Genomic DNA, 25,153 nt, shown 5'->3' on the forward strand with positions numbered 1-25,153 from the left:
TGTTTTTTTCTGAAAATATGTATTTGGTCACCATCATCATGGATTCTCTGTGATACAGCCTGGTTGGTTTTTAAACTTAAAAAAAAAAAATCATTCCAAACTTCCACTTAGAAATGAAAACAGATTTGAAAAGTTATGGATCGTTGACTGTGGCACCAAGAAACAGTATAGAACCTACTGTGCTCTAAGAAAAAGCGGAGCAGGAGACCGTCAGTGTGGTTTCGCAGTTGGCATTCTTCACTGGGAACCAGAGCAGAGTAGGAAAACATCTGTCCTCAAATGTTGCAAAGGCCACTGCTCTAGTTAAACTGTTGTGAACTGGGGCACTTGAGTCTAAGTAATTCAGGACTTTTATTTTCAGCACATGTCCCCAATCATTCCTGTAGAAATGAAGGCCATTTCTTGACTCCAAATGTGCCATTTACCCTTAGCACACAATCTGTAACTTTTATCCAACGAGTAAAGACAGAAAAGTGGAAAGATGTTACATTCTCAGATAAAAGAATCTGAAAACATTTGAGGAAAGGGAGAGTGAAAAGAGTAGTCAGAGTCCATTAAACCAAAAACATGTATTTCTAGTTGTGTACCCTAATTATGCTTCCTTTCACTTTATCATTTCTTCTGGAATATGCTCTACTGAAATAAATACAGTTCACCTTTATGAGAAAAGAAAAATATCTCCATTCCGTACAAATCTATGACACATTCATCATTACTTGGAATGGAGAAGAGGCCCGTATTTTGTGAGATTTTCCTATCTAAATGCTAACTAGATCTGAATATGCATAGCTTATTCCAACCAGAGTTCAGAAATGTGCCCGGGAGTCATGCAGGCAACATTTTAGTCCTTTTAGACATTCTGGATTCTTCTTCTATACTGTTATTCTCCATCACGTAAAGCTTCTTGGTGTCTAGTGTGGGCCAAAGTCGAGAGGAAAGGATACATGTGAGCACAATAAATGGTAGACATGTTGGGGGCCATGAAGATGTAATGAGGGTTTTTGCTCAGTAATAGGCAGTGTTATGTGGTGGTTATGGATCCCAGAGACACACTTCACCGATTCAAATCCTGGTTGTTGGTTAAATAGCATTGAGCAAGTAATTTAGCCTTCTCATAACTCAGTAGCCTCATCTGTAAAATGGAGGTGATGATACAAACACTTCATAACGTTACTGTGAAGATTGAGTTATTACTGTAGAGCATCTATGTCAACCCACAGTAAGTCCTCAGTAAATATCAAAATTATGAGAATTTAATACATGTATTTTCTCATGTTATCATTCTTCAAGATGATTTTTCTATCATTACCTAGCATTCACCTATAGAGATGAGTAAGAATTGACTTAACTCACTGCCTATTGTAATAAATTTTTAGGTTATTTCTGATTTCTCAGGGCTATATATTTGCTTATTTTTTCAGATTAACCTTAAAATCATTTTGGCAACGTCCAAGAAAAATACCCCTGGAGTTTTAATTGGAATTATATGAAACCTATATATTTGTTTTGGGGATATTCTTTTACAAAGTTCAGTTTCTTGTCCTGGGGTACAGTATATCCATCTGCATGTTCTAGTCTTCCTAACAAGTGAATCTAGTATTTTGTAATTATTTTCATAGAGATTATCTATTTTTACATTGATTCTTATGTATTTCATAATTTTGCCATTAGGAACTATTAAATAGAATTTATTCTTACTTCTTGCTGTTATGAAATATTTAGTACTTTGTTTATCTGGATATTTATGTGGTGGTTATAATTTTTCATAGTAAAAACATCAAACCTTTTCTGTGTATGACCTATTTCTATGCATAGAAAAATGTCAGCTTACATCCTGAATTTAGAGCAATTTTTACCTATTACTTATTTTAATAAAAGCACTTTTGCAAGGTAAAAATTTTAAGTCTATCATGCAGATGCACCACTAAGCAATAGGATGATTATATAAATAAATCACTTAAACAAATAGCATTCGTACTTCAGGTCTCTTAGATAAAGAGTCCATAGGACTATCTCAGTCCAAGTAGAAAAAGCAAGAACTTAAGAAAACTCCATGACTACTAACAGGTCCATTAATGGGTTTTAGCTACAGAAGTCCAACATTTACTGAAGTCCTGCCTTCTTTTCTACACATTCTTACCTTAGTATTTTTCTCATACTTTTCTAATTGTCTTGTTTATTTACTGTTTATTGTTTATTGTCTATCCTCCACCTCCCACCCCACCCCCACCATTGCCACTGTAATTTCTCTTATGGCTGTAGCCTTGGTTGTCTTGTTTGCTACAACAATCAATACCAAACCACAGTCTTATTCATTCATTCATTCAATAGGTCTTAATCTGCTATTTTTGTCATGAACTATATTGTATTTAGACAAAGTCTCTGGGTTCCACGTATTTAGAGATAGAAAAGAAAGAAACAATAACATAATTTCAGGTATCGTAAGAACTCTGGGAGTGTAAGGCAATTCAACCGACTGAGCAAAGCAAGGAGAGGTTCTGTTTCAGAAAGAATAGCCAGTCAAGGTCTATCTAAGGAGGTAAAATGTGAACAGAGACCTGACTAATATGAAAGATTTAGATTGAGAATATTGCAGGTACTGAACGGTCATAAAGATCTTGAGGTGGCTAAACGTGGTGGTCTAAGCCGTAGCAATAAAACCAGGGAATGGGGGCAAAAATGAAAGATGAGGTCAGGAAGGCAAAACATGGTCAGATCAGGCAAGCTAAGCCTTCTTCTCTCCAGTAGTGCTTTTCAAGCTTTGTTGTGTATACAAATCATCTAGGATCTTGTTAAAACACAGACTCTGGTTTAGTTGGTCTGGGGCGAGGGTTGGGATTCTGAATTTCTAATGAGGATGCTATTGCTATTGTTCTGAGGAGCACTCTGAATAAGAAGCTTTTGAGCTATGAAAAGGTGGTTGAATTTTATTGTAAATATGAATGAAAGTCATTAAAGGGCCCTGGACTTGGGATAATACAAGTGATTTACATTTTTAAAAGATCATGAAGGTTGTGTGTGTAGAAAAACCTACTGGGGAGAAAGCATGTAAGCTGGAAACCAGTAAAAAGATTGTTTTCATCAGATGACAGATGATACTGACTTAATGTAGCATTGGCAGTGAAGGAGCTCATAAGACATACTCAAATTTGGAGTACATTTTGATTACAGAGTCAACAGGATGTTCTGATGGATTAGATGTCGGAAGTGAAAATAAGAGTGATAAAGACAAACTACTAGTTTTTAGACCGAGCAGTTGGGTGATTTGTGGTTCCTGTCCAGAGTTTAGGGGAGATTGCTGGAATGGAGATGGAAATTTGGAAGTCATTAGATTTTAAAGCTATGCAATTACATGAGCTCATCTAGCAAGTGAGTATATACAGAAGAGATTTGAGATTGAGAAGGGGAAGAAAACCCAAAGAATTGAGAAAAAGCCATCAGTGAGATAGGAAAAAAAAAAAAAAAAGTGTGGTGCCCCACAAGTCTAGTGAAGTGGTTCAGCAAAGGAGTTGGTGAAGAGGGTAATCAAATTTCTAGGAGTTCAACTAAAATGAATGACTGAGAATTGACCATTGGACTTAGCCAGATGCGGAGGATTTGCTGATATGACAAAGGTGGCCTTGATAAACAGGGTAATGAATCTTGGCTGGATTGTAAGAAAGAGAGAATGGGTGGTGATAAAGTGGAGGCAGAGACAACAGACATCTGTTTCAAAGATTTGTGTTATAGAAATAGGCCTAACTGGGAAGTGGTAGTGAATCAAAGGATTTTTATTTTAAGATAGGAAATAATGAACCATATTTATGTTCTGATGAGTGACAGGTGTGATATTGGGATTTATAGTATGAAATATACATTTGGCCTTCACCCTTCCTGGCACAAAACTCCTAAAACCCTTGAAACTTTTTAAAAATGTCTTTTGTTATGTTGATGAGGTGACCTCTAGAAAGCCCCAAGGCTGGGGGCTGGGTGCTTAGGGAACCAACTGTTGAACTTTCAGTCCCCAACCTCCTGGAAGGAGAGAGAGGCTGGAGATTGAATTCAATCAGCAATAGCCAGTGATTTAAACAATTGTGCTTATCTGATGAACCCTCCATAACAACTCTAAAGGACCAGGGAGCTTCTGGCCCGGCCAGGGGAACATGGGGAGTCCTTGGAAGAATGATGCACCTAAGGAGGGCACAGGAGCTCAGTACCCTTTCCCCATACCTCGCACCTCTTCCCTCTGGCTGTTCCTCAGTTATATCTTTTTATAATAAACTTGCAATCTAGTATGTAAAATGTTTCTCTGAGTTCTATGAGCTGCCCTAGCAAATGAATTAAACCCAAAGAAGAGGTCATTGGAACCTTCAATCTATAACCGGTTGGTCAGATGGACAGGTGACAACCTGGACTTGCAATTATCATCTGAAATGGGGATGGAGAGCAGACTTGTGGACTGAGCCCTTAACTTGTGGAATCTGAACTATCTCCAGGTAGATAGTATCGGAACTAAGTCAAACTGGAAGGCATCCAGCTAGTGTTGGAGCATTGCTTGGTGGTGTGGGAAAAACCCCTACACGTTGGAACCAGAATTAGAATTTATGCAGATCAAGAGGAAAACGTTAGTTGTATAGGTGGAAGGGCTGGCTGTGAAGAGACAGTGTCAGGAGGGAATGCAGAACATTCTTGTGTGTGTCCATACACACATACACATATACATACAGGTACGTGGAAAGCTGCATATAGTCCGGTAGATTTGTTGGTGGGAAAACGTAGCACTTTTCTTCTGGCTGTTTTAATTTTTCAATAAAATGCAAAGAAAGGTCATCAACCAACAGTGAGAAATGTGGTAGGTGTGCTGGGAGATCTGAGCAGTGAAGGAGTGGTGTGATATGATCCTCTTGGAAGGTGGGAAAGCAAATTCAGTAGGGTAATGTCCTAGGATTCACAAGACAGAATTGTGGAGCCATTTAAGATATAGTAATATAATCAAAGTGAAACAAGTAGAATATCCTCTCATCACATTTGTCTATTTAGAGAGCAAATGGTTAAGGTTACTGAGGACAAATGAGAGAAAGAAATTATAATAATGAACCATGGCATCTAAACCAAGAAAAAGGCTTGAAAAGTGGTGAGTCAATGCATTGTTGGGACAAAGGTGCAGCTGTTACAGTAAATGAACTAAAAAACAGGAGATTCTTTGAATTCTTAGGTAAGTAAAACCCATATGACCCTCCTCTTCAATTCTCCAAAGGTGCTGGATGGTGTGACCTTAACCATGTGAACACAGCTTAAATTGTCACGGACTTTTCTCAAAAGACTCACCATTGCTTTACTTTACACAGTCATCATATGATTTTATTTACCTACAATTTCTTAAAAATAGATCCATTGAGAGAAGCAGGGTCCATCAGTACAACAACTGTATTCCCTTTTATTTTAAAATATTTTAAAATGTTTTAATGCACCAAACCAAAAAGCAAAACATCATTCAAACCAAACAAGTTATTAGAGTACCATCCTTAAGTGCTGTTTTGTCTCTTTGCTTATTATTCTCCCAACAGCCATAAAGCAGAAATCATATTACCAAATTTGAATGCTAACGCATTTTCAGGGTAATGTGAACAGGAAACAAATAGAATCTTGAAACAGCATTTCAAATACTCTTCAGAAAACTGTTAGGAGGGCAAAAAGTCCATAAAATAAGGCACAAGGGTAGGCGACGAGAAGCTGTTGTCCTTTCATGTCCAAGGCCGAAATGAAGATTTTGGAAGCGGAGAGACTACACCAGCCAATGATGACCAGTGCCAACACAGTTCCAAAGGTGCCCCTACGGCAAAGACAAAAGAGATGATTACCTTCTGTCAAGGGAAAAAGACATTATTGAGTCAGAGCTGCCTCTGAAACATCCTTGGTACAATATTTTTAAATACTTCCTCCGTTTGTAAAATGAGGGTGGGGAACCCTACAAACTCAAAGGCCTTGGCCATCTTGAAAATCTGTGAGCCAAATTCCCCTCATCAGAGGTAAACGTTTTATACTTCAGTAAAAATGTGAACTAGTAGAAATGCAAATTTTTGCAGTTACCCCCATCTGTCAACACTCAAATCCCAACTCCAGAAAAACTTTTATAGAAACTAGGGTCTTCTTTTATAGTTACAGATTCGTTTCCCCACACGGTCTTCTCAAATGTATGCATGGTATGAGCAGAAAGATAAATGGCCTCGCATTCCAGTAGGGGCCTCGTCCCTACTGCTCCCAGGTCCACTTTTCAGGTTTCTGAGATGGCAAAGCCTGACACAGCTCAAGGAGGGAACACAGACATGTGTGTGGCTTCCCATCTCATTGCTGAAGATTCCTTTTATAAGTGTATTGTGGATTTTTCAGAATACTGGAATGGATTTGTTCAAATTGATATCTTCAAAGACAACTGTGGAGGCACCTGGCTCTCTAAGAAGAAATGGGCAAATACGGTAGTGAAGTCTAGCTACCATGAGGACAAAAAGAGGAGATGCGCATAGCAAAGAGTGAATTTCTCTCCTTATGTGCAAAACAGAATGCTTTATTTGGAAAAATAAGCTGTAAGATTTAGGAAAGATCACAAGATATCTACTCCACAGCTTTGGATCAGTGAGGTGACACATGGAAAATTGCATAGTAAAACGGGCATTATTAGGTCAAGAGCTAATTCTAAAGGAGGCACAATTTGTATTTTTTACAAAGGCACACTACTCCTTTCACCATCAAGCGACACTGTCTCACTTGATCCTGGTATAATCTGAAGTTGAGAATTATGTTTATTATTTGTGGTAATGACAAAAATATTTACTTTTAATAACTGAACCAAAGAAAAACAAGTGGAAAACTATATAGTATAGCTTATAATGCTTTGGATTATAAATAAACCAAAAATATCTAAAATGCATTCTAATAAGGATTATATTCATTGGTTCAATATCTATTAGAAATAATTTGTAGGTTGATCTAATACACAAGGTTTTTTTTTGTTTTGTTTAATACACAGGTTTTTATGAACAAAAATGTAAAATTATGTCTAATTTATTTGAATGATATAGTAATATGCCCCAAAAGGAAATTTCAGTGTAATATTTTTCAGGGTTGGATAATTTACTCTCCTTTAACATAATTTAAGAGATTTCAAAGTCATCCTTTATCATTTGAGAATGAAAATCTAGGGATGCATGGGGGGCTCAGTGGTTGAGCATCTGCCTTCAGCTCAGGTCATGACCCCAGGGTCCGGGACCGGGTCCCACATCAGTCCCACTCCCTGCAGGGAGCCTGCTTCTCCCTATGCCTCTGCCTCTCTCTGTATGTCTCTCGTGAATAAACAAATAACATCTTAAAATAAAAAGAATGAAAATCTAATGAAAAAAGGTCCAGACTTCTAATGATTCTCAACATCTCATTTTAGTTTTTTATTTTCTTCCCCTAATAATCTGGAGTCACTTGAGGTGCCCCAAACCTTAACTCTGCTGGAAATAATCTTTTAAAGTTTTTAAATGGTAAGTCATGATAGCATCCTTTGGCAAAAGCATTTAACAAAATAGAATTTGTAGAACTAAACTCTGTATTAACATGTCAAATGTCTGTACCAAACAACTTAGTAAATAGAAAAGCTTGCTGAAGAACATGATATACAAAAAGTAGTATTTTTCCATGGATAAGACTCAAGAAATATAACTGACATTGTATTCCATATTCAAGGCATCCATTTTCTGTTTTATTTCTCTTTTTAAAATGTTGAGTACTTGCTGATAAAGTAAGGGTTTGCTCTAAGTTATTCTCAAGAATGTCACCTTTAAAATGAAACCATACTGGGGCATCTGGGTGGCTCAGGTACGCAGCCGACTCTTGATTTTGGCTCCGGTCATGATCTTATGGCAGGCTCTGCACTGGATATGGAGCTTGCTTGGGATTCTCTTTCCACCTCTCCCTCTGCCCCTCCCACTCGAGCTAAATAAATAACTAAATAAATATGAGACCATGTTAAGACAAAGAAACATTTCCAACTAAGACATCTCAATAACGTCATGAAAAAAAAACTATAGGAGGTATCTAAACAAAATCTTTAAAGGCTCTCCTTAAATGTCTACCTTTGGCATTGGTAAGTTCTTTATATAATATATTGTCCGATTAGCAATTATTAGTGCTAATGACTTAAAATATGGATCAATTATTAATGCTAATAACTTAAAATATGGATCATCCAAGAAAAAAATACAAATTGTGCCTCCTTTGGATGTGGAAGGATGAGCACTGATGGCAAATGTCTACTGGGTTCAGAGAATGTAGGGGATGAAGGACTGTGTCAGTCTTTGCTCTCCCCAAACAGTGGGGGATGTGCCCTGGGAAACTGTCCAACAGCAACAGATCTACTGGATCCTCACTAATAGTCATGAATCGCAAATGCTAACTGCCCGGGAAGTAAAAAAGAAAAACAAAAAAATCTATTGGCTGAGCATATAGGCTATAGAGTTCTCTGACATTAACGTCCTCATCAGGGGTCCTGGGAATTCACTGCAAGGAGCCCAGCTGAGGAGGACATGTGCTTGCTGCCTGGAAGGGAGAGGGCCTGGGAACTGAACCAATCTGTCAGCCTTCACCAGGTGCTTACTCTTCCAAAATCAAACAAATGAATTTTCTACAGTCATTATGTCACCCTGGACAATAGTCCTTACTGAAGAATGCAACGACTTCCAATGTGCTTGGTTTATTTTATCATTGAAATCCTCCAAATGGGAACAGTACCTGAGCCAAAATGGACCTACTTCCCTGAATCTGTGTGTGGCTTTTAATAGCCAACGTTCCCCCAATCCCACGACCCAAAAGATCAGGAAGGCTTTAACTGCGGCCCTGGTGTGGCAAGCCTGAGGGAAGGGAAGACTGCACGAGGGGCACCTGGTGTCGCAGACACTCACTGCAGTGAGAAGACGAGGCCGCAGCCGGACAGGATGACCATGGGTAGCAGGCAGTAGCCCAGCACGCTCGCCACGCAGCCACAGGACAGCCCCGGGGAGCTCATCAAGCTCAGCAAAGTGTGAATCCCCAGGCAGCCCACGGCGCTCAGGCCGTACACGTAACCAAACTGAACCTTTCCTGCCTGCAACAACGGGAAGAAAACAGCTGGACACGTAGCCAACATCAAGAGGACACTGAAATGTCAACAAGGCAGAGAGCATTTGAGAACCAATCAGCTCAACACTGTGTCATGTGTTTCCAGGATGGTCATCAGAAGGCTGGGAGTTCTGGGGAGAAAAAACACTGGCTGTCCTATGAATTCAGGTCCTGAAAATAAACCCTCCTTATTGTATTTGGGGTGGCATGTGCATGCCACAAAAAAGATGAAAATTTTCTAGGTCGTTTTTTTTTGTTTTGTTTTGTTTGTTTTTTGTTTGTTTTTAGCAGAGATCATCTATTAGATGTACAAGACATAAGTAGGAATATGCTTGTTCTCCCCCTATTTGTTAATAATTGAATGAATGAATGAATGAATGAATGAATGAATGAAATCTCCACTTTAGCTTTGAAGACTTTATAAGGCAGATTAGTAATGTTAGCAAATATCTATAGGATGTACTGTTAGGTCCTATTCTGAGCACTTCACGTGTATTAAATTATTTAATCCACACAACAGCCTGATGAGATAGGTACCATTATGATACTCATTCTGCCCATGAGCAAATGAAGGTGCAGAGAATATGTAACTTGTCCAAAGTAAAATAATGTTAAGTGGTGGAACTTGGCTTTGAACCTAGTCAGTCTGGCTCTAAAATTAGATCGTGGATGTCTACAGGGTCTCTCACAGGTCTTAAAATAATGGGATTTACTTAGCCTTATCTAACCTGGCATATCCCAAACTTACTCGACCTTATCTAACCTGGCATATCCCAAACAATCCTCTGTTTTCATAACACATATTACCAATTTAACTGAACATACCTTATGAAAAGCTGGTTTATATAAGCCAAATGGTAATGAATCAAAAAATTTAAAAAAGTACTGCTAAAGGGAAATCACTGGTGCTCAGGAGACAACACTGACTTTCTGAGGACTCATAATCAGAACCATCCCCCACAAGGCCCTCGGGATGGGAGCTGACATAGTCCCATTAAACCCACCCAGGGAAAGTCACAATCTACTATTGATTCAACTGAGGATATTCTCACGTCTGTTACCTGAGGATGCCAAAGCTCCGGTAAAGAACGCTTTTGGTGTTTCTATTTGCATAAGCTGATTAGGAATTCTAGATAAATATTGAACAGGCTGACTGTTTTTCACAGAAATTATGCAAGACAATGAAGGATCTGGTAAACTCAGAGAGTGAGCTTTTTAGCCGTCATGTTTTCTTCTCCATGGCTGTTATCTATAGTTTTTATGTCTTACAGAATAAAGAGAGATTTACTTTGCAGTTAATTAATGGAGAATATTATGATCATTTTGATGTTCCAAATTGCCTAGCCATTTTGGGTTCTTCTTCCTCTGTACAGAGGGGGAGGTTGGTCACTATCAAGTCCTTTCACAAAATGTCCCTGGGCTATGCTTGCAGAATTCTCTCTGGCATTAGCCATAAATGTTCTCAGCAACTAACTTCCGTAGTCTCATGGCTAGTTTGTGAAATAATATTAATAATGCTAACGGACATCCTTAAGAAGCCCATCAGCTATTGTTCTATTGGGTGAGTTTGCTCCACTTGGAAAATAGTGACCATTTCAAATCACTTATATGTATTAGAGAAACAGTCTACTTGATATTTTAATTGGACGGGAGAATTGTGAGGAAGCAAAAGTTGTAATGGTGAAAGGCAACTTCCCCACAACCAAAGGACACAGAGTTAGACTTTCCCAATCCCAAGTAGTTTTTTGAACAGACTGGGGTATACAGAGGCTAGACAAAACTAATTTAATAGGAAAACTGTTCCTTTCAATATCAATCGGTGACCTCTCTCTTCATCTCCTTCCTTGTTAGTCTATCCAACTTAAGCTGTAATTCCATTTGGAAGGGGCCACCACCATTTTTAATCTGTTAAATTCTAAAAAGGGCTTGTAACTGAAATGGAAAGCAAATGTTCCATTTCTTTTTAACCTCAAAACTTTACGGGCCTTCCTTGTACAAACCTCATTACTGTATCTGGATTTGAAATACTTATTATTCTTCTGACTATGTTTTCACATAGTCATGCATGATCCTTTTCCAGATTGTATTCTTAGATCTACCAGAAAAATTAAATGGAGTCACACTTTTAAACCACTTATCCTCCTCGTTTTGGGGGTGAGAATAATTTTGAGAGCAAGAATAAAACTCAGTTTATGCTGTTTGGAGCTGTCCTTTTTGGTCTGCCTCCTTCACTATGAAGAAGGGCCACTAAAAGATATGGTGTCACGCCTTATGTCTTCAGAAATCAGAAAAATAAGTATGTGACTATGAGTCTTATAGGTCTGGAGAAAATGAACAAACTGAATATTGTTTTGGATTTAGTTTTGCTTTCTCTAGTACAATGCATATAGCAGCCTATAAACTTTTCTGTTACATTTTAATTCCAGATGTCCAGGGCATGGTCAGCTTAACTTCAAATGGACTCTGAGTGAAATCTGACTTCATTAGTATATATTTGGGTGACTTTTTGTTGTTTTTGGTCCTTCTTGCTCAATGTTTATTGGAGTCAGTTCTGAAGTAATCACATCTGATGGTAAAATCAACCTGAAGAATGTCTGCCTAAAATATTTCAGAAAATATGCATTTTCACATCTTTCCCTAAATTTTAGAACTGAAGGAAATTCAAGAATACCACTTAATACCACTTACATAAACCTTTATTTGTCTTCGAAATGAAGAAATAGAAAACAAAAATGTCAAGATCATACCTAGAGGCAAAGTTAGGGGTGCATCCAATTTTCTCACTTCCAGTTGGGTTCTTTGCCTATATTGCTTTATACTTAAAACAAAAAAGAAGATATTTAAATAATTCCAACTAACAGTATATACCCAAAAAAGATTTTACTTGGATTAATGTTTTCCTTTTAGGGACGGTAATAGTAATGTTTTGTATAGGAAAACAAACAGCTGTTATATTAGAAGTCACTTGAAAAAGAAATATGGGTTAAAATATTAAATTGTTTATATTTGATTAATTGACATGATTTTACTTAGTATATAGCTAAGATAATCAAATTACTGTGACAAAGACAGAAGGGATATTAGAGATTAAATTAAAACTCTAGTTGATATAGTGTTTGATTTACAGAGTATTTGCATTTGCTCTAGTTCAAAGGAAAAAATAAGATGTTATCACTAAATACTATTGTATTGGATAAATGTGATGTGATTTTTAACCATATTACCATGCAGAAACTAGATTACTCTCAGTATTTTGATTGGTATAAAGTGAATAAAAAAGTAAAAAGTGAATATTTAGTTGCAAATACATTTTACATCTGCTTTTGAAAACTGTAGCTACACTGGGGAAAACAGACTTATGGAAAGTGAAGAGCTGTTGAGATGGAGAATTGGACTAATAATTATTTTAAGGGATTTTCCTAGAATGTTTAATTTCCTGTATTCTTTCTCCCGTCAAGTTTATCTCTTTGCACCTTAATCAAACTATACTTTTCAGACTGGCCTGACCATCTTTTTCATCCTCTGTTTTCTGCATTTGGTTTAAAACCATAGACCTTTCTTCATTTTCTCTTTTTCTTCCTTTTTTTAAATGAAATATTTTGTAAAGTATGAGCTAGAATTTCTTCAAAACTTAACTTACACGGAAATGTTTTTCTTTACTTCTTTGGTACTCAATCTCATTACTCCCAGGTTTAAAAAATGAAAGAGGCCCATACACAAGACAAATGGTAAAGTCAGGGGGAAAATGCCTTCATAAAAAGCAGAAAACTAAAATAATAGAGAAATATATAGGTTGAATACATCAAGCCATTGGTTATCATTGCAAATTAATGTGTTTATAATAACCTAAATAGAAACAAGGAAACTCATCTCATACTCATACCTCACAGGGTATTTGAAATATTTTATAGGTGCACTCCAGCAAAGAAAATGATGAGCAAAGAGAAGGGATCTCTCTGGTGTGATGAGAAATGTCACAGAAAACAAGAAATAAAATTTGGGCCTATGTTTCCCAAATTCATGTGTTTTTCAACTCTTTCAGATGGAGGATCTTTTCTAAATAACAAGAAAGACATAAAGGATCCTGTTTTGTGGAAAACTTGCTTGGTGATTTGATTTTTAAAATTCTGTTCACATTTATATTTTATCTGTTGTAATATTTGAGGGCTGCATCTCTTTGTCACTATGGTCAACTATGTCTCACTCACCAAAAAAAAAAAAAAAAAAAAAAAAGTAGTTATCAGTTAAACAAGTGACACTTTATAAAGTAACACAGTTTCTTCTGTACTAACAAAGACTTCTTCAAAAAATGACGCTTGAAAGGACACAGGTTAAAATCAGGTGCTTGCTGATATTACCAGAAGCAAGGTGGCTCCTAGAGTCACACAAAACAGGATGGGCCCAGTGAGGTCCGTTTCGTTCATGATACTGCCGTCTGCTGGCTTCAGTGGGTTTAACACGGTCAAGGTTTTTTGCCATATGTGATTAAAATTAATCCCAAGTTCTGCAAAAAGGAAAAAGAAGGGGAGGGAATAATATAAATATATATAAAAAAATCAACACGAATAATGTTTACTTACAATTAACATATCTAGTTAATTTACTTAGCACTTGATTGATTGTCACTCCTTCAAAATCTAAAGTTCTATGTAACATATAGTAATTTGAAAAAAAAAATCAAAAACAAATTTTTTGTTTGTTTCCAAACAAATACTTTAGAGAAATAATTACATCGAGGAAAAATTTCCCTCCCTTAGGGCATCAAATATAAGCTTAAAATCGAGTTGAAAATTGAGATATAGACACTCTACATTCAAACAGTAAAATGTAAAATGGTAGCTAACAGACCAAAAATCCCATCCTATTGTTTATTTAGATATTTCCTTCTCCCCCACTTTTCCTTAATAACACTTTTGAAATCATATTATACTTATATGAAACATGGTATAATTTGTTCAATTAGCAGTATTATTTAAACCAAACATATTTAGCCCAGATCAGGGATATTATTTCTACTCTGCCTGATGAGAAAAGCAGTTCTATGCTAACTGCCTGAAACTCTGCAGAGGAGAAAAGAGGATGGCCCTTTCTTGCACCCATGTTTGAAGAAGGTCAGTGCTACTGTAGTTGAGTCTGTGTGCTCAAAGATTAAATTCTTGAGACAATTTAACTTTTCCCTTTTGTGAGTAGAATAAAATATCCAAAATCAGTGGGGCTCAGTGTCCATGAATCCAAACTCATTTAAAAATACCTAATTTGAGAGGGCGCCCGGGTGGGCTCAGTCGGTTAAACATCTGCCTTCAGCTCAGGTCATGATCCCAGAACCTTGGGATGGAGCCAGCACTAGGCTCCCGGCTCAGTGGGGAGTGTGCTTCTCCCTCTCCCTCTGCTCATGCTCTCTCTCTGCTCATGAGTGTGTGCACTCTCTCTTGTGCGTTCTCTTTCTGTCAAATAAATAAAATCTTAAAATAAATAAAATCTTAAATAAAATCTCCCAATACCTTGCTTTTAAGTAATTCTGACTGCCACCTCAAAGATCCTTCTGCTAGATCCTGCCCCCTTACATCTTTTTTATTTAAAACATTAAAAAACCAGCCATCTGACACCCACTGAATACAGAAATAAGTATTAACACATCAGTTTCTTTTCCCACCACTTCTATAAAGATAAATGTTAAGATGTATCTTGAGTAGAGAAAGGAACACTCAAAAGAGAGAACATGGGTTTACTATTTAGGAATCAATAATCAAGCTGGCTACCCTCCCTCTATTATTTTAAATTTGAATAAGAGTAACGCAGAGGCCCAGAATAATTAGAGATATACTACTATAAAGAACATACATTTCAACAAAAAAGAATCGAATAGGCTTTTTTTTTTTCTTTGCTGTTTCCCCTGAATTTTGCTGTGAGCTCTACAAGATTTGTATGAATTCATTTCACAGACCTGTAATAAGGCTAGGACTGTTATTTTATTCTTATTTTATGCATCAGATGGCTGAGGTTTTGACATACTAAGAATTTGTCCAGGGACACCTGGGTGGCTCAGTGGTTGAGTGTCTGCCTTTGGCTCAGGGCATGATCCCAGGTCCAGGGATTGAGTCCCACATCAGGCTCCCTGTGGGGAGCCCGTCTCTCTCTCTGTGTCTCTCATAAATACATAAATAAAATCTTTAAAAAAAAAAAAAAAGGATTTGTCCAAAGTCACAGAACTAGTAACAGAAAGTCTAGGTTTCAACGCTAGAGGATCTGACTCAAGAACCCAAGCTTTCCCTTCTAAGACAAGCAATCCAATTACGAACTGGGCAGAGGACATGAATAGACATTTTTTCCAAAGAAGACCTGCAAATGGCCAACAGGTACGTGAGAAGGTGCTCAACATCACTAATCCTCAGGGAAATGCAAATCAAAACCACAATCAGGGGCGCCTGGGTGGCTCAGTCAGTTGGGTTGAGCATCTGCCTGGGGCTCAGGTGGTGAACAGAGGGTCCTGGGATCAGCCTGCTTTTCTCTTTCTCTGCCATTTCCCCTGCTTGTGCTGTCAAATAAATAAATAAAATCTAAAACAAAACCAAACCAAACCACAATGAGACACCACCTCACCTCCATTAGAATGCTATTATCCAAGAGACGAGAAACAACACACATTGGTTAGGATGTGGAGAAAGGGCAACCCTTGTGCACTGTTGATGGGAATGTAAATTCATGCAGCCACTGTGGAAAACTGTATGGAGGTTCCTCAAAAATTGAAAAATAAATAAATAAAAGGGCTCTCACATTCCCAGCATGCCCACTGTGGTCTGTCACCAGGCCAGGCTGGCAACATGTCCACCTGCAGCTGAGGACGTGGGCTCCTGGAGGTGGTGGCTTCGGCTCGGAGCCCTGCGGGTCAGTCCCCGGGGACTATGACCTGAGCCCTGAACCTGGCCTGTTTAAAAAAAGAAAAAAAACATAGTACTACTACATGATCCCACTTCTGTATATAAATACCCAAAGGCAGCAGAAACAGGATGCTGAAGAGATATGTGCGCTCCCACGTTCAACGCAGCATCTTTCACAACAGCCAAGACATGGAAACAGCTTCCATGTGTGTCAGTGCATGAACAGATCAAGAAGACACGGTGTTTACACACAATGGGATATTCATGCATGAGACAGAAGGAAATTCTCCCATTTGCAGCAACATGGATCGACCTTGAGAGCATTATGTTAATCGAAATAAAACAGAGAATGACAAATACTGTGTAGTGTCGTATGTGGGACCTAAAATCATGGAGGAAAAAAAGAAAAGTCAAATTCATAGAAACAGAGAGGAAGAGTGGTTAGCTGAGGGTGGGAGAAGCAGGAAGAGGTTGACATGAAGGTGCACACACACCGTCTACGCAGAACAAAATAACGCCAACAACAGGAACAAAAACCCTGCTTTCAATCACGTAGCTACGGATGCCAGTGTATATCTAATCTCATAATGGTTGTATTTTTTTTTTGTTGATTGAGCCCAATTCTCCCCCTCAATCATTCATACAAGGCATTCCGCTTCCCTTCCCAGGACTTAGGAATGGTCTTTGGTCGGGTATGGGGTCTGGTATGGGGTCTGCTTCTACAGGAGACCCCGACACCTGACATCCTGCATATCCGACACAGAATACCAGACGGATGCTTGGGACTGCCGTGACCTAGAGGGGCCCTCCTCTGTCAGGGACCTAGACATTTCCAAAAGCTTTTGCCAGACATTGATAAAGGTATTTTTTCACTCGGTTCATATCCAGGCCGACAACCGCTATCCCTAGCTTGAAAAGAAAGAATGCGACTAGTTAATAGCGAGGAAATCATGCCTATGTCAATTTCCACGCTGCGTCCTTTTTATTATCAGCATATTCATATATTTCTTAATGAATATACACTTTAGAGAAGATGAGCGGTTCATCACACTTAAAATGAAGTTAGAATGTCAATGTGATTTTTAAAAAGCCGGAGATCTTTAAAAATGAGAAATATTGTGGTTTAAATTAATTTCGCCTAAGCCTTATGTCGTTTTCAAACTTTATTTTCAATTAAGACATTTAGGCTAGCAATGTGTTTTCAGTATTTACCACGAGAAAGTGGCCTTTCATTCAAAATACCTTTTTTCCCCTCAAAAAAACATAATAATGATTTCCTGAAGAAATTCAGATGAAAAATGCCTTATGAGACATTATTACTGATTTCAAACATTTATTTGACGGCATAATTAACTTCTGCACATGTTTCAACATCGAGTCGTGAAACCGTTGAGTGAACGTTAAGACCTACTAACCATCATCACCCCAAAAAAGATTTTATGTGTTTTCTACCAAAATACACCTTCACAATATTTTGTTTTCGAATTCATTACGATATGCAAATAAGATTAAAGTATTTGTTAATTGCAGATATCCTAATATAACACCTTATTGTGTGAGATAAAAGAGGAAACTGCTGTGAAATGTGAATGTAAAATTTATTGTTTTGCTGTCATCTAGTGGTAGTAAAGTATATGATATATATGCTATAAAAATGAATTAATATCTTTGTTTTCTATGCAAATTGTGGCACTGGCCTTTTAAATATAAACATCAGGCTGTGCTACAAATATAAGTACTGAGTATCAGAGTAATTTTGCTGGTTTGACAGACTTGAATTGACTATTATTCTTCAAGATATATATTTGTTAACATATTGATTGTACATTATCAAATAGCAAAAGTTATCATGCTTCTATAAAACTACCATACGAGTCTTTTAGACAACAAGGTGTTTAAGGAATAAACAAGCACATTTTCAAATAACATATTTTGGTGTGAGGGATGTTAATTATTACAGCTTCATAATGTGATAGCCTGTTTGGCGTGTGCTCAATAAAAACTAGCAAATGCCATTTATCACCTTATCCTAGACACCCTGCCTATGGCTTTTTCATATCTTTGAAACAGATGATGCTTGAGGCTTCCACAAAGCCACCCACTCTGAAGAGCATATTGAATCAGCACCCAAGAGTTTCATAGATTCAAAATGCAAAATTATATTAGGTGCAATCTCTTGTATCCCTAATACACTAGCAATTTGCTGGGGACAATCACAGAAAAAAAAAAAAAAGTCTGAGAATTTTCTCTAAGCTATATAAAATGGGAGGGGAAATCCAGTATATTTCTTATTTGAATTTAATAAGATATTAGAGGAAGATGCTTTAAAGTTTAGAATATCACAGTAGAGACATTTAGACAAGCCAAAAAGATTGTTTTCAATAAATGTTATAGGACAAGTTTGTTAATCATTAAAGAAAAAAAATAAATCCTACCTCACATACTAACGTAAAATAATTTTTTAATGAATCAAAAATTTAAGTGCAAAACAGAAAGATAATTCAAAAATTTAAGAATACACAAGAGGATATAAAGAGTACCTAGAACTAGAGAAGTACATTCTAAACAAAAGAGCAATCAGGAAGGAAATTTACTAAGAAAAATATTGTAGAGTTGAAAACATAAATATTAAAATTTCTATACGCTTTAACGCCCTATTAAAAAATTAGATGGCAAACACCATCTAGGAAAAAAATGCTTGCCATACATATTCCAGGCCATCATTAAATATCATTACCATAAAATATCTCTAAAAATAAACAAGGAAAGGAAAAATCTTAAGATTCCAAGAAGAAAATCTGAAAAAAAAAAAAAGAAAAGCAGGAAGAATAGTCAATCAACATGAAAAAAATGTGACTTTCCTAGTAGCCAAGAACTACAGAGTATTGCTTTATGCCCACCCGATTCACCAAGACCTCTCCTATTCTACTATGAGCGAGTGAGAGAGGGAATAGCAGGCTCCCCGCTGAGCAGGGAGCCCCCAGTGGGACTCGATCCCAGGACCCTGCGGTCGTGACCTGAGCCCAAGGTGGACGCTGGACTGACTGAGCCGCCCAGGAGCCCCAGCTGGTGTGTGTGTGTGTATGTTTTTTTTTTTTTTTTTAAATAGAGATGTTGGTGGAATCAAGGAGAATGTTTAATGAGGACAGCTTATAATTTTCAGGTATTGATTATCACTGCAGAGGCAAACTAGAATGAATTGGTTAAACATAACTGATCCCAAAATCTAACTGGCTTCTAAAAAGCCAACAAATCTATTACATAATTTTCTGTGCTTCTCTAAGTGGTTTACATCTTTCACAAAAAAAAAGAGAATGTTTTAATGCCAAGCGGTTGGCTGTGTTCATATGAGGCAAACACTGGTCTTCTGATGTAGAATATTGGGAGTCCTAATGTATCCCTTCTCACTTGAACACCTATAAAGGGGTTAGAACATAATAGTTAACCTATTACTATTTCTCCGTGGCTCTTAAATTTACGTCTACTTGAATTTTAGTTTCCCGGTCCCTCTGCTTCTAGCATCAGTGCTGATTTTCTGTAACAGCAAACACAGCAGATGAGGGGGGCTGGATTTAAAAAAATAAAATAAAAATAAAAGTCAATGGTTAGAAGACCCCTGAAATCCCTGAAGGACCTTCAGCTGCACGGGTCCAGTGGTTTCCTTGCCACCAGCAGTGCTATTTACTGCAATCCTACATCCCTTCCCATTTACTGCAATCCTATATTCCTTCCCATTTACTGCAATCCTATATTCCTTCCCATTTGGCCACATGTAGCTGAGACGAGGGGGCCTCAGGGAAGAGCCAGGGAAGAAAAAAACAAAAACAAAAACAAAAACTGGCTTGTCTCCATGATAAAGAAATATTGAGAAACGACCCCCTGGGCTCCCAGGCATCATAGCAGAAGATACGACCTGCTATTGGGAAGTGGCTCCGCTCCCTGGGGTGGGAAGGGTCGTTCCCTTGGTATAGCCACTCTGCTGAAAGATGAGCACTTGAAGACACCCTCAGTAACTGCCGGGCCCCCCGCTGCCGCCCGTTGTCTCCCCACTCACAGGAGACAAACCCCAACGCTGAAGCCCCTCAGCCTGGCACACCCGGCTCTGCACCGAGGTGTGATGCATGCGGCCCAGACGCACGTGCAGGCCACGTGCTGACTCTTGCTCTCAGCCTCCCAGCTGTGCACACACGAACAGCACTTCCTTAGTGTACCTTCTAGCAAAGGAGGCTCTTCCTCAAAACTGTCCACGTAGGAAGACTGTGAATAATAATCTGGGCTGGACGCTGGCTGGAAAAGTTGGGCCTCGCCACCTGAGGGCAGGAGCATCTCCGGGGGGATGAAGGCAGGCTGACGCTGGTCACCGGCTGGCTGTCTGAAGAAAGGAAAATACCAATTTTTATTCATCTCAGAAAGGGACAGCGTGACAAATCACGGAAGGAAACTTCTATGAGTTTCTATGAGTTTCTATGAGTTCTCTTAGTGTTTATGAGGATGTACCCGTGGAAGAAAGAACTTGCTTAAAATTTACCTTTAATTAAAAAAATGAAGTCACTGGTCGTGAGAAGGTTTTAGAAGAAAGATCCATACCAACTAACATTTATTTGATTACGTGCAATGTGCTGGACACTTTCCCTCATGTTTTGTCATATGATGAATACTCTGGAAGGTTAAAACTGTGGTTTTAATCCCATTTGACAGATAAAGAAATGAAGGTTCATGGAGACTGTAAGGACTTGCCCGGTGTCACAGAGTAATATTTCAGGGGTTGGAGTCCTGAGAGAAGCTGTCTGAGCAGTGCTCAGACTATACAATGTTGTTTTTCTTTTAACTGATTTTCAGGGGCATCACCAGACATGACAACCCTTATAAACCTATGGAAGCAACAAGTAAAAATCACAATTTTAATAGTAGAGTCAATTCACAGGAAACAAACCAAATACATCAACTGCCTTTCTGGCTCTGGCCATTCCCAGACAGTTCCTGCCCAGTGAGTGATCTCTGAGACCTAAGATGATTCTCTGGCTGGCCTAACGTCCTTCTTTGGAAACATGCAATTTAGTGGTGTTGAAACATGATGTTTCCATACTTCCTTGACTGTGCTTTTTAATTTGTTTTTTTTTTTATTCCACCATTTGCGTGATCAAGTTGGAAAACAACACTGAGTACGTAATTTCTTACTAGAGCTAGAGAAAAGGAAGGAAGAAGGAAAGTATATGAGACTCTTTTGTCATTTTAAATTATTTTTACTTGAAGGAAGGGGGAGACACCTAAGGCCTTGTCCTTATTAACACGTTTAAGTTTCTTTCATCAGAGCCCCTTAGGCTGAGCTAAAAATTCAGCCCAGGATTCTGAACTTTGCAGCTCCCTGTGATCTGTGTTAAAATATTTACAAAATGGCTTTTCATACTTTCCCTCCAACATTAATCTTAATATGAAGTCTAAGGGTAACACACTCAACTTCCCTTATATGAGTAAGCCTGACAGAGAAAATCATCTTTTCTGCAAAATAAAGCTACCGAGATAGAGATATGCATTTAATCATTCACTAACTCAACCGTAAGCTCATTAGGCTCAGGGACCTGGTGATACTTCTTGGATTCCCCCACAGCAAGTGTTGATTATTGTGATTGCTCACTTAGCCATGGGACATAGCCTTTTTTTTTCTTTTTCTTTTCCCAGCGAAATAGAACCACTATCAAAAGTACCGGTAGAAATGAAAAATGAATTATAACTAAGAACCTGAATGGCCTGTTGGCTGATAAAAGCCCCCTCTTGATCTATATATACATTTTTTTTTAAAATATAAGCATTTCTAGAAGCTTAAAGGGGGGAAATAAAGTTGACTCAATGGGCCAGCATCTAACGAAAGCTACTTCACTGACAACTGTCCTGGCCTCGCCATAACTCAGGCCCTGGTGTGGCTAATCAGGCTTGCGGAGAGGGAACTTTCACGATTACTCCCTGCCAAGCAGTTTCCACGTATGGGGGAATTTAGCATAGTTGGCTGCCTTGAGCCAACCTCTGAGAACAGAAAAACACAATGGAAAAACAAATTGTGCACATTTCCAGCTAGATCCCATCCCTTTCCCTTTCTTTCCTCTCTCTGTGCTCCTTCATCCAGCAAAACTTCTATATCAGGAGCTCGGCCTCTGGTGGTCCTTATCATAATGGAGATGTAATATTAAAATTCCCCCACCATGTATTTAAGAAAGTATAATTTCAAAATTTGTCTAACAAAGGAAACCCCCAAAGGTTTTATCTACGAAAATTACCACGGTCCCCTGCTATCAGTGTCTGAATTAAAATTCTCTCTTTGTATCTTATAATTTTGTACATGTTGACGCTAACATCTTGCACTACGTGTCAATAAATGAAATCTAAGCAAAACTGATATAGTCACATGGTTAGTACACAGTTCTACCCAACAAACTCTGTAAAATAACCCAGTTCTCAGGTTTTAGGCCTTTTTCTGAAAATTGCGATGAATAACTATAGTTTTACTTAACTATGTATCTTTTAAATTTTTTTAATTCCAATATACTTAACATACAGCATTATAATAATTTCAGGTGTACCATATAGTGACTCAACAATTCTATGCATTACTCAGTACTCGCTGTGCTAAGTGCTCTCTTAACCTTGTATCTTGGATACTTTACTAATTGCTTTGTCAAGCACATAGCCCTGACTTATTAACCTATTAAAGGCAATTGCATGAGTTAGATTGGTGTCCCCAGTACTTTAGACGGTAAGGTTATATCATATCAGTATTTTGTATAGCAACGGGAATTTTGCAGAGTTTTATCAATGAAATATTCCTCTTTTCCTTGATTACAGAGCATCTTAATTAGCTCTAGGAGAAGGCGCTTTTTGATATTTTGACGATTTCAAACTCCGCACATTATTCCATGTGAAACAAGTGTCAACCGAATTAGACCAAAAGAAACGACTCTGGCTGGTAGAGTTGAAACGTTAATTTTGTTAGTAGGCATCTCCTCTCCCTGTAAGCATTACTCAAAACAACTGTGAGAGGACTGCAAAAGATTCCTTTAGGACAAGTGGCAACATTGTGGTCATACGGCTCTTCATCTGCTTCCTGGCTCTGCGGGGGTTATACTTCTGCTTGTAAAAACAGCCCAGTGATAGAATTTATCTTAAACCAAGCACAGTGGTTAGCAAACATGCCTCTGGAGTTAGACTGCCTGTGTTCCAATCCCAGTGTTATAATCTCAGGCTAATCACCTCACATCTGTGCCTCGATTTTCTCATCTGTAGAAGGAGGATCATAATAGAATTCACAGAACAACAACTTGTGGTTACTAGAGGCAACTTGAGGTTTACAAGTTTGGGGGGGGATGGGCAAAATAGGTGATGGAGATTAAAAAGTACAAGCTTCTAGTTATAAGACAAATTGCGGGGATGACAAGTACAGCATAGGGAATATAGCCGATCACACCATAATAATAATGCACAGTGACAGATGGTGAGGAGCATAGGTTAATGTCGAGAATTGTCTGATCATTACCCTGAAACTTATATAATTTTATTCGTCAACTATACCTCAAAAGATATGAACCAATAAGAACCAAATAAAAAATAAACCAAATAAAAAATGTACTATCAGTAGCAAAGTAGAATAAGGGCTTGAGGTTCTTCTACCAATATGCCCAAGCCATTAAAAAAATCTCTTACATAATAATTAATAATAATAATGGAACTCATAAGATTATTGTAAATTAAATTAGCTTAAGTAAAAAGCACCTAGACTGGTGTTGGGCATTCAAAAAATGATCAATGAGCATTAGCTATGTATTTGTATGGCCTTCTCTTCCTGAGACTTACACTAAAGCATTCTAGACCCCTCCACACGCCCTGGAACGGCATCTTCTATATTTGTTAATGGAATTGTCTCTTCCTCAAAGAAAACGACATTAATAGGAGGCCAGGAGTTTATATGCCTTCTGTGCTGTTCATCTTTAGCTTTTTATCATTTTGGTTTCCTTGCAACACCCAAACAGACTCTGACCACATCCCACCAGTCTTGCGTTTTCCTACCAGGAGAATCTCCACTACACTCATTCAGGACGTCGGTCTCTGAGCAATAAAGGCAATAGCCATATGCCTGGTCTGTAAAGAAAACACTCTGTATGTTCACCAATTCTTCAGCATTTCCCTCTTCACCACCCATACCTGGGTTTATAAAGTTCCAGCAAGTCTCCAGACGGATGATGTTAAGGTAAGGCATAGTCTCCAGCTGGGGACACTTTTTTTGCCTGGCTCTGAGGCAACAGGACCTCACATTCATCTTAAGGCAAATATAGAAGATCATTTTTAAAAGACTCGGTAATAGTTTTTATGATTACGGAAATATGTTTTCTGTGTCCTATCATAGAGTCACTAGCTGCACACTTTATTGAAAGTTTTCTTCTTCCAAAACTGTAGGTTTGGACTTCCATCCTGACGGTCCCCTGATGCTCCTTTCCACCGTCAATCTGATCCAGGAGGCATGTAGGTGATGAGCTGACTCCCAGGGTCACATGGACAGCTAGGGTGTAAATCGGCGGTAAGAAATGTACGTACAGTTCACTGAAAGATACGTACAGATATGTACAGTTCATTGAAAGTTTACCTGCACATCTTAACTAATATTAAAGTGTGGGTATATTTCACGTGGCCAGGTGACAGGAGCGTGGCTCCCGAAACTCAAACTAGGAAGGGTTTCCGAATTTGCAACACCATTACCTCCAACGGCCTGACACAGCAATATGACTGATCTACAACCAAAATACCCTGTGGACTTAAAAAAATTTAGTCTGTACTCCCAGAAACATTTTATTTATAGACGTCTCCAGGTGAGTCAGTAAAATCAGACATTTTAAATATCTTCAGTAAGAAAAAAAAAAAATGTACAGGCTCAGTTGAACGGTGGTGTGTTTTAGGGAACAGTGGCAGGGGAGTTGACTTCTACGTTTCCAGATTCTGGGTGACTACATGCCATGTACTATGTGTGGAACACTAGAGGAAGATCAGGTCTGGGGGATTCAGAAAAGCTGGGGATCCGGTATCGGTCTGTCCAGGTCCTACTAAAACATTCAAAGGGAGTTTTACAGTTGTCCCCTTTTCTGCAAAAATATCTATGTCTTTCTCCAAATCATTTG

The 25,153-nt window shown here is 38.2% G+C and overlaps 1 protein-coding gene across 6 annotated transcripts in view; it reads right to left on the reverse strand.

The window, feature by feature from the left end:
• Positions 1-5,388: 5,388 nt before the first annotated feature.
• YIPF7 (Yip1 domain family member 7) overlaps positions 5,389-25,153 on the reverse strand; it is a 41,105-nt gene continuing 21,340 nt past the window's right edge. For 4 of the 6 annotated variants that reach the window (XM_077847892.1, XM_077847893.1, XM_077847891.1 and 1 more), the window contains 4 exons: positions 20,207-20,367; positions 13,476-13,621; positions 8,922-9,103; positions 5,389-5,812 (listed from right to left, as the gene is read on the reverse strand). In XM_077847892.1, the coding sequence (XP_077704018.1) occupies positions 5,650-5,812; positions 8,922-9,103; positions 13,476-13,621; positions 20,207-20,367 (652 nt within the window). In that variant the 3' untranslated portion in view covers positions 5,389-5,649. Of the gene's footprint in view, positions 5,813-8,921; positions 9,104-11,864; positions 11,936-13,475; positions 13,622-20,206; positions 20,368-25,153 lie in introns of those variants that run through there. The other 2 variants (XR_013352134.1, XM_077847894.1) reach the window with 2 other exon arrangements.

The sequence above is a fragment of the Canis aureus genome, chromosome 14, assembly GCF_053574225.1.
Source record: "Canis aureus isolate CA01 chromosome 14, VMU_Caureus_v.1.0, whole genome shotgun sequence".
NCBI lineage: Eukaryota > Metazoa > Chordata > Mammalia > Carnivora > Canidae > Canis > Canis aureus.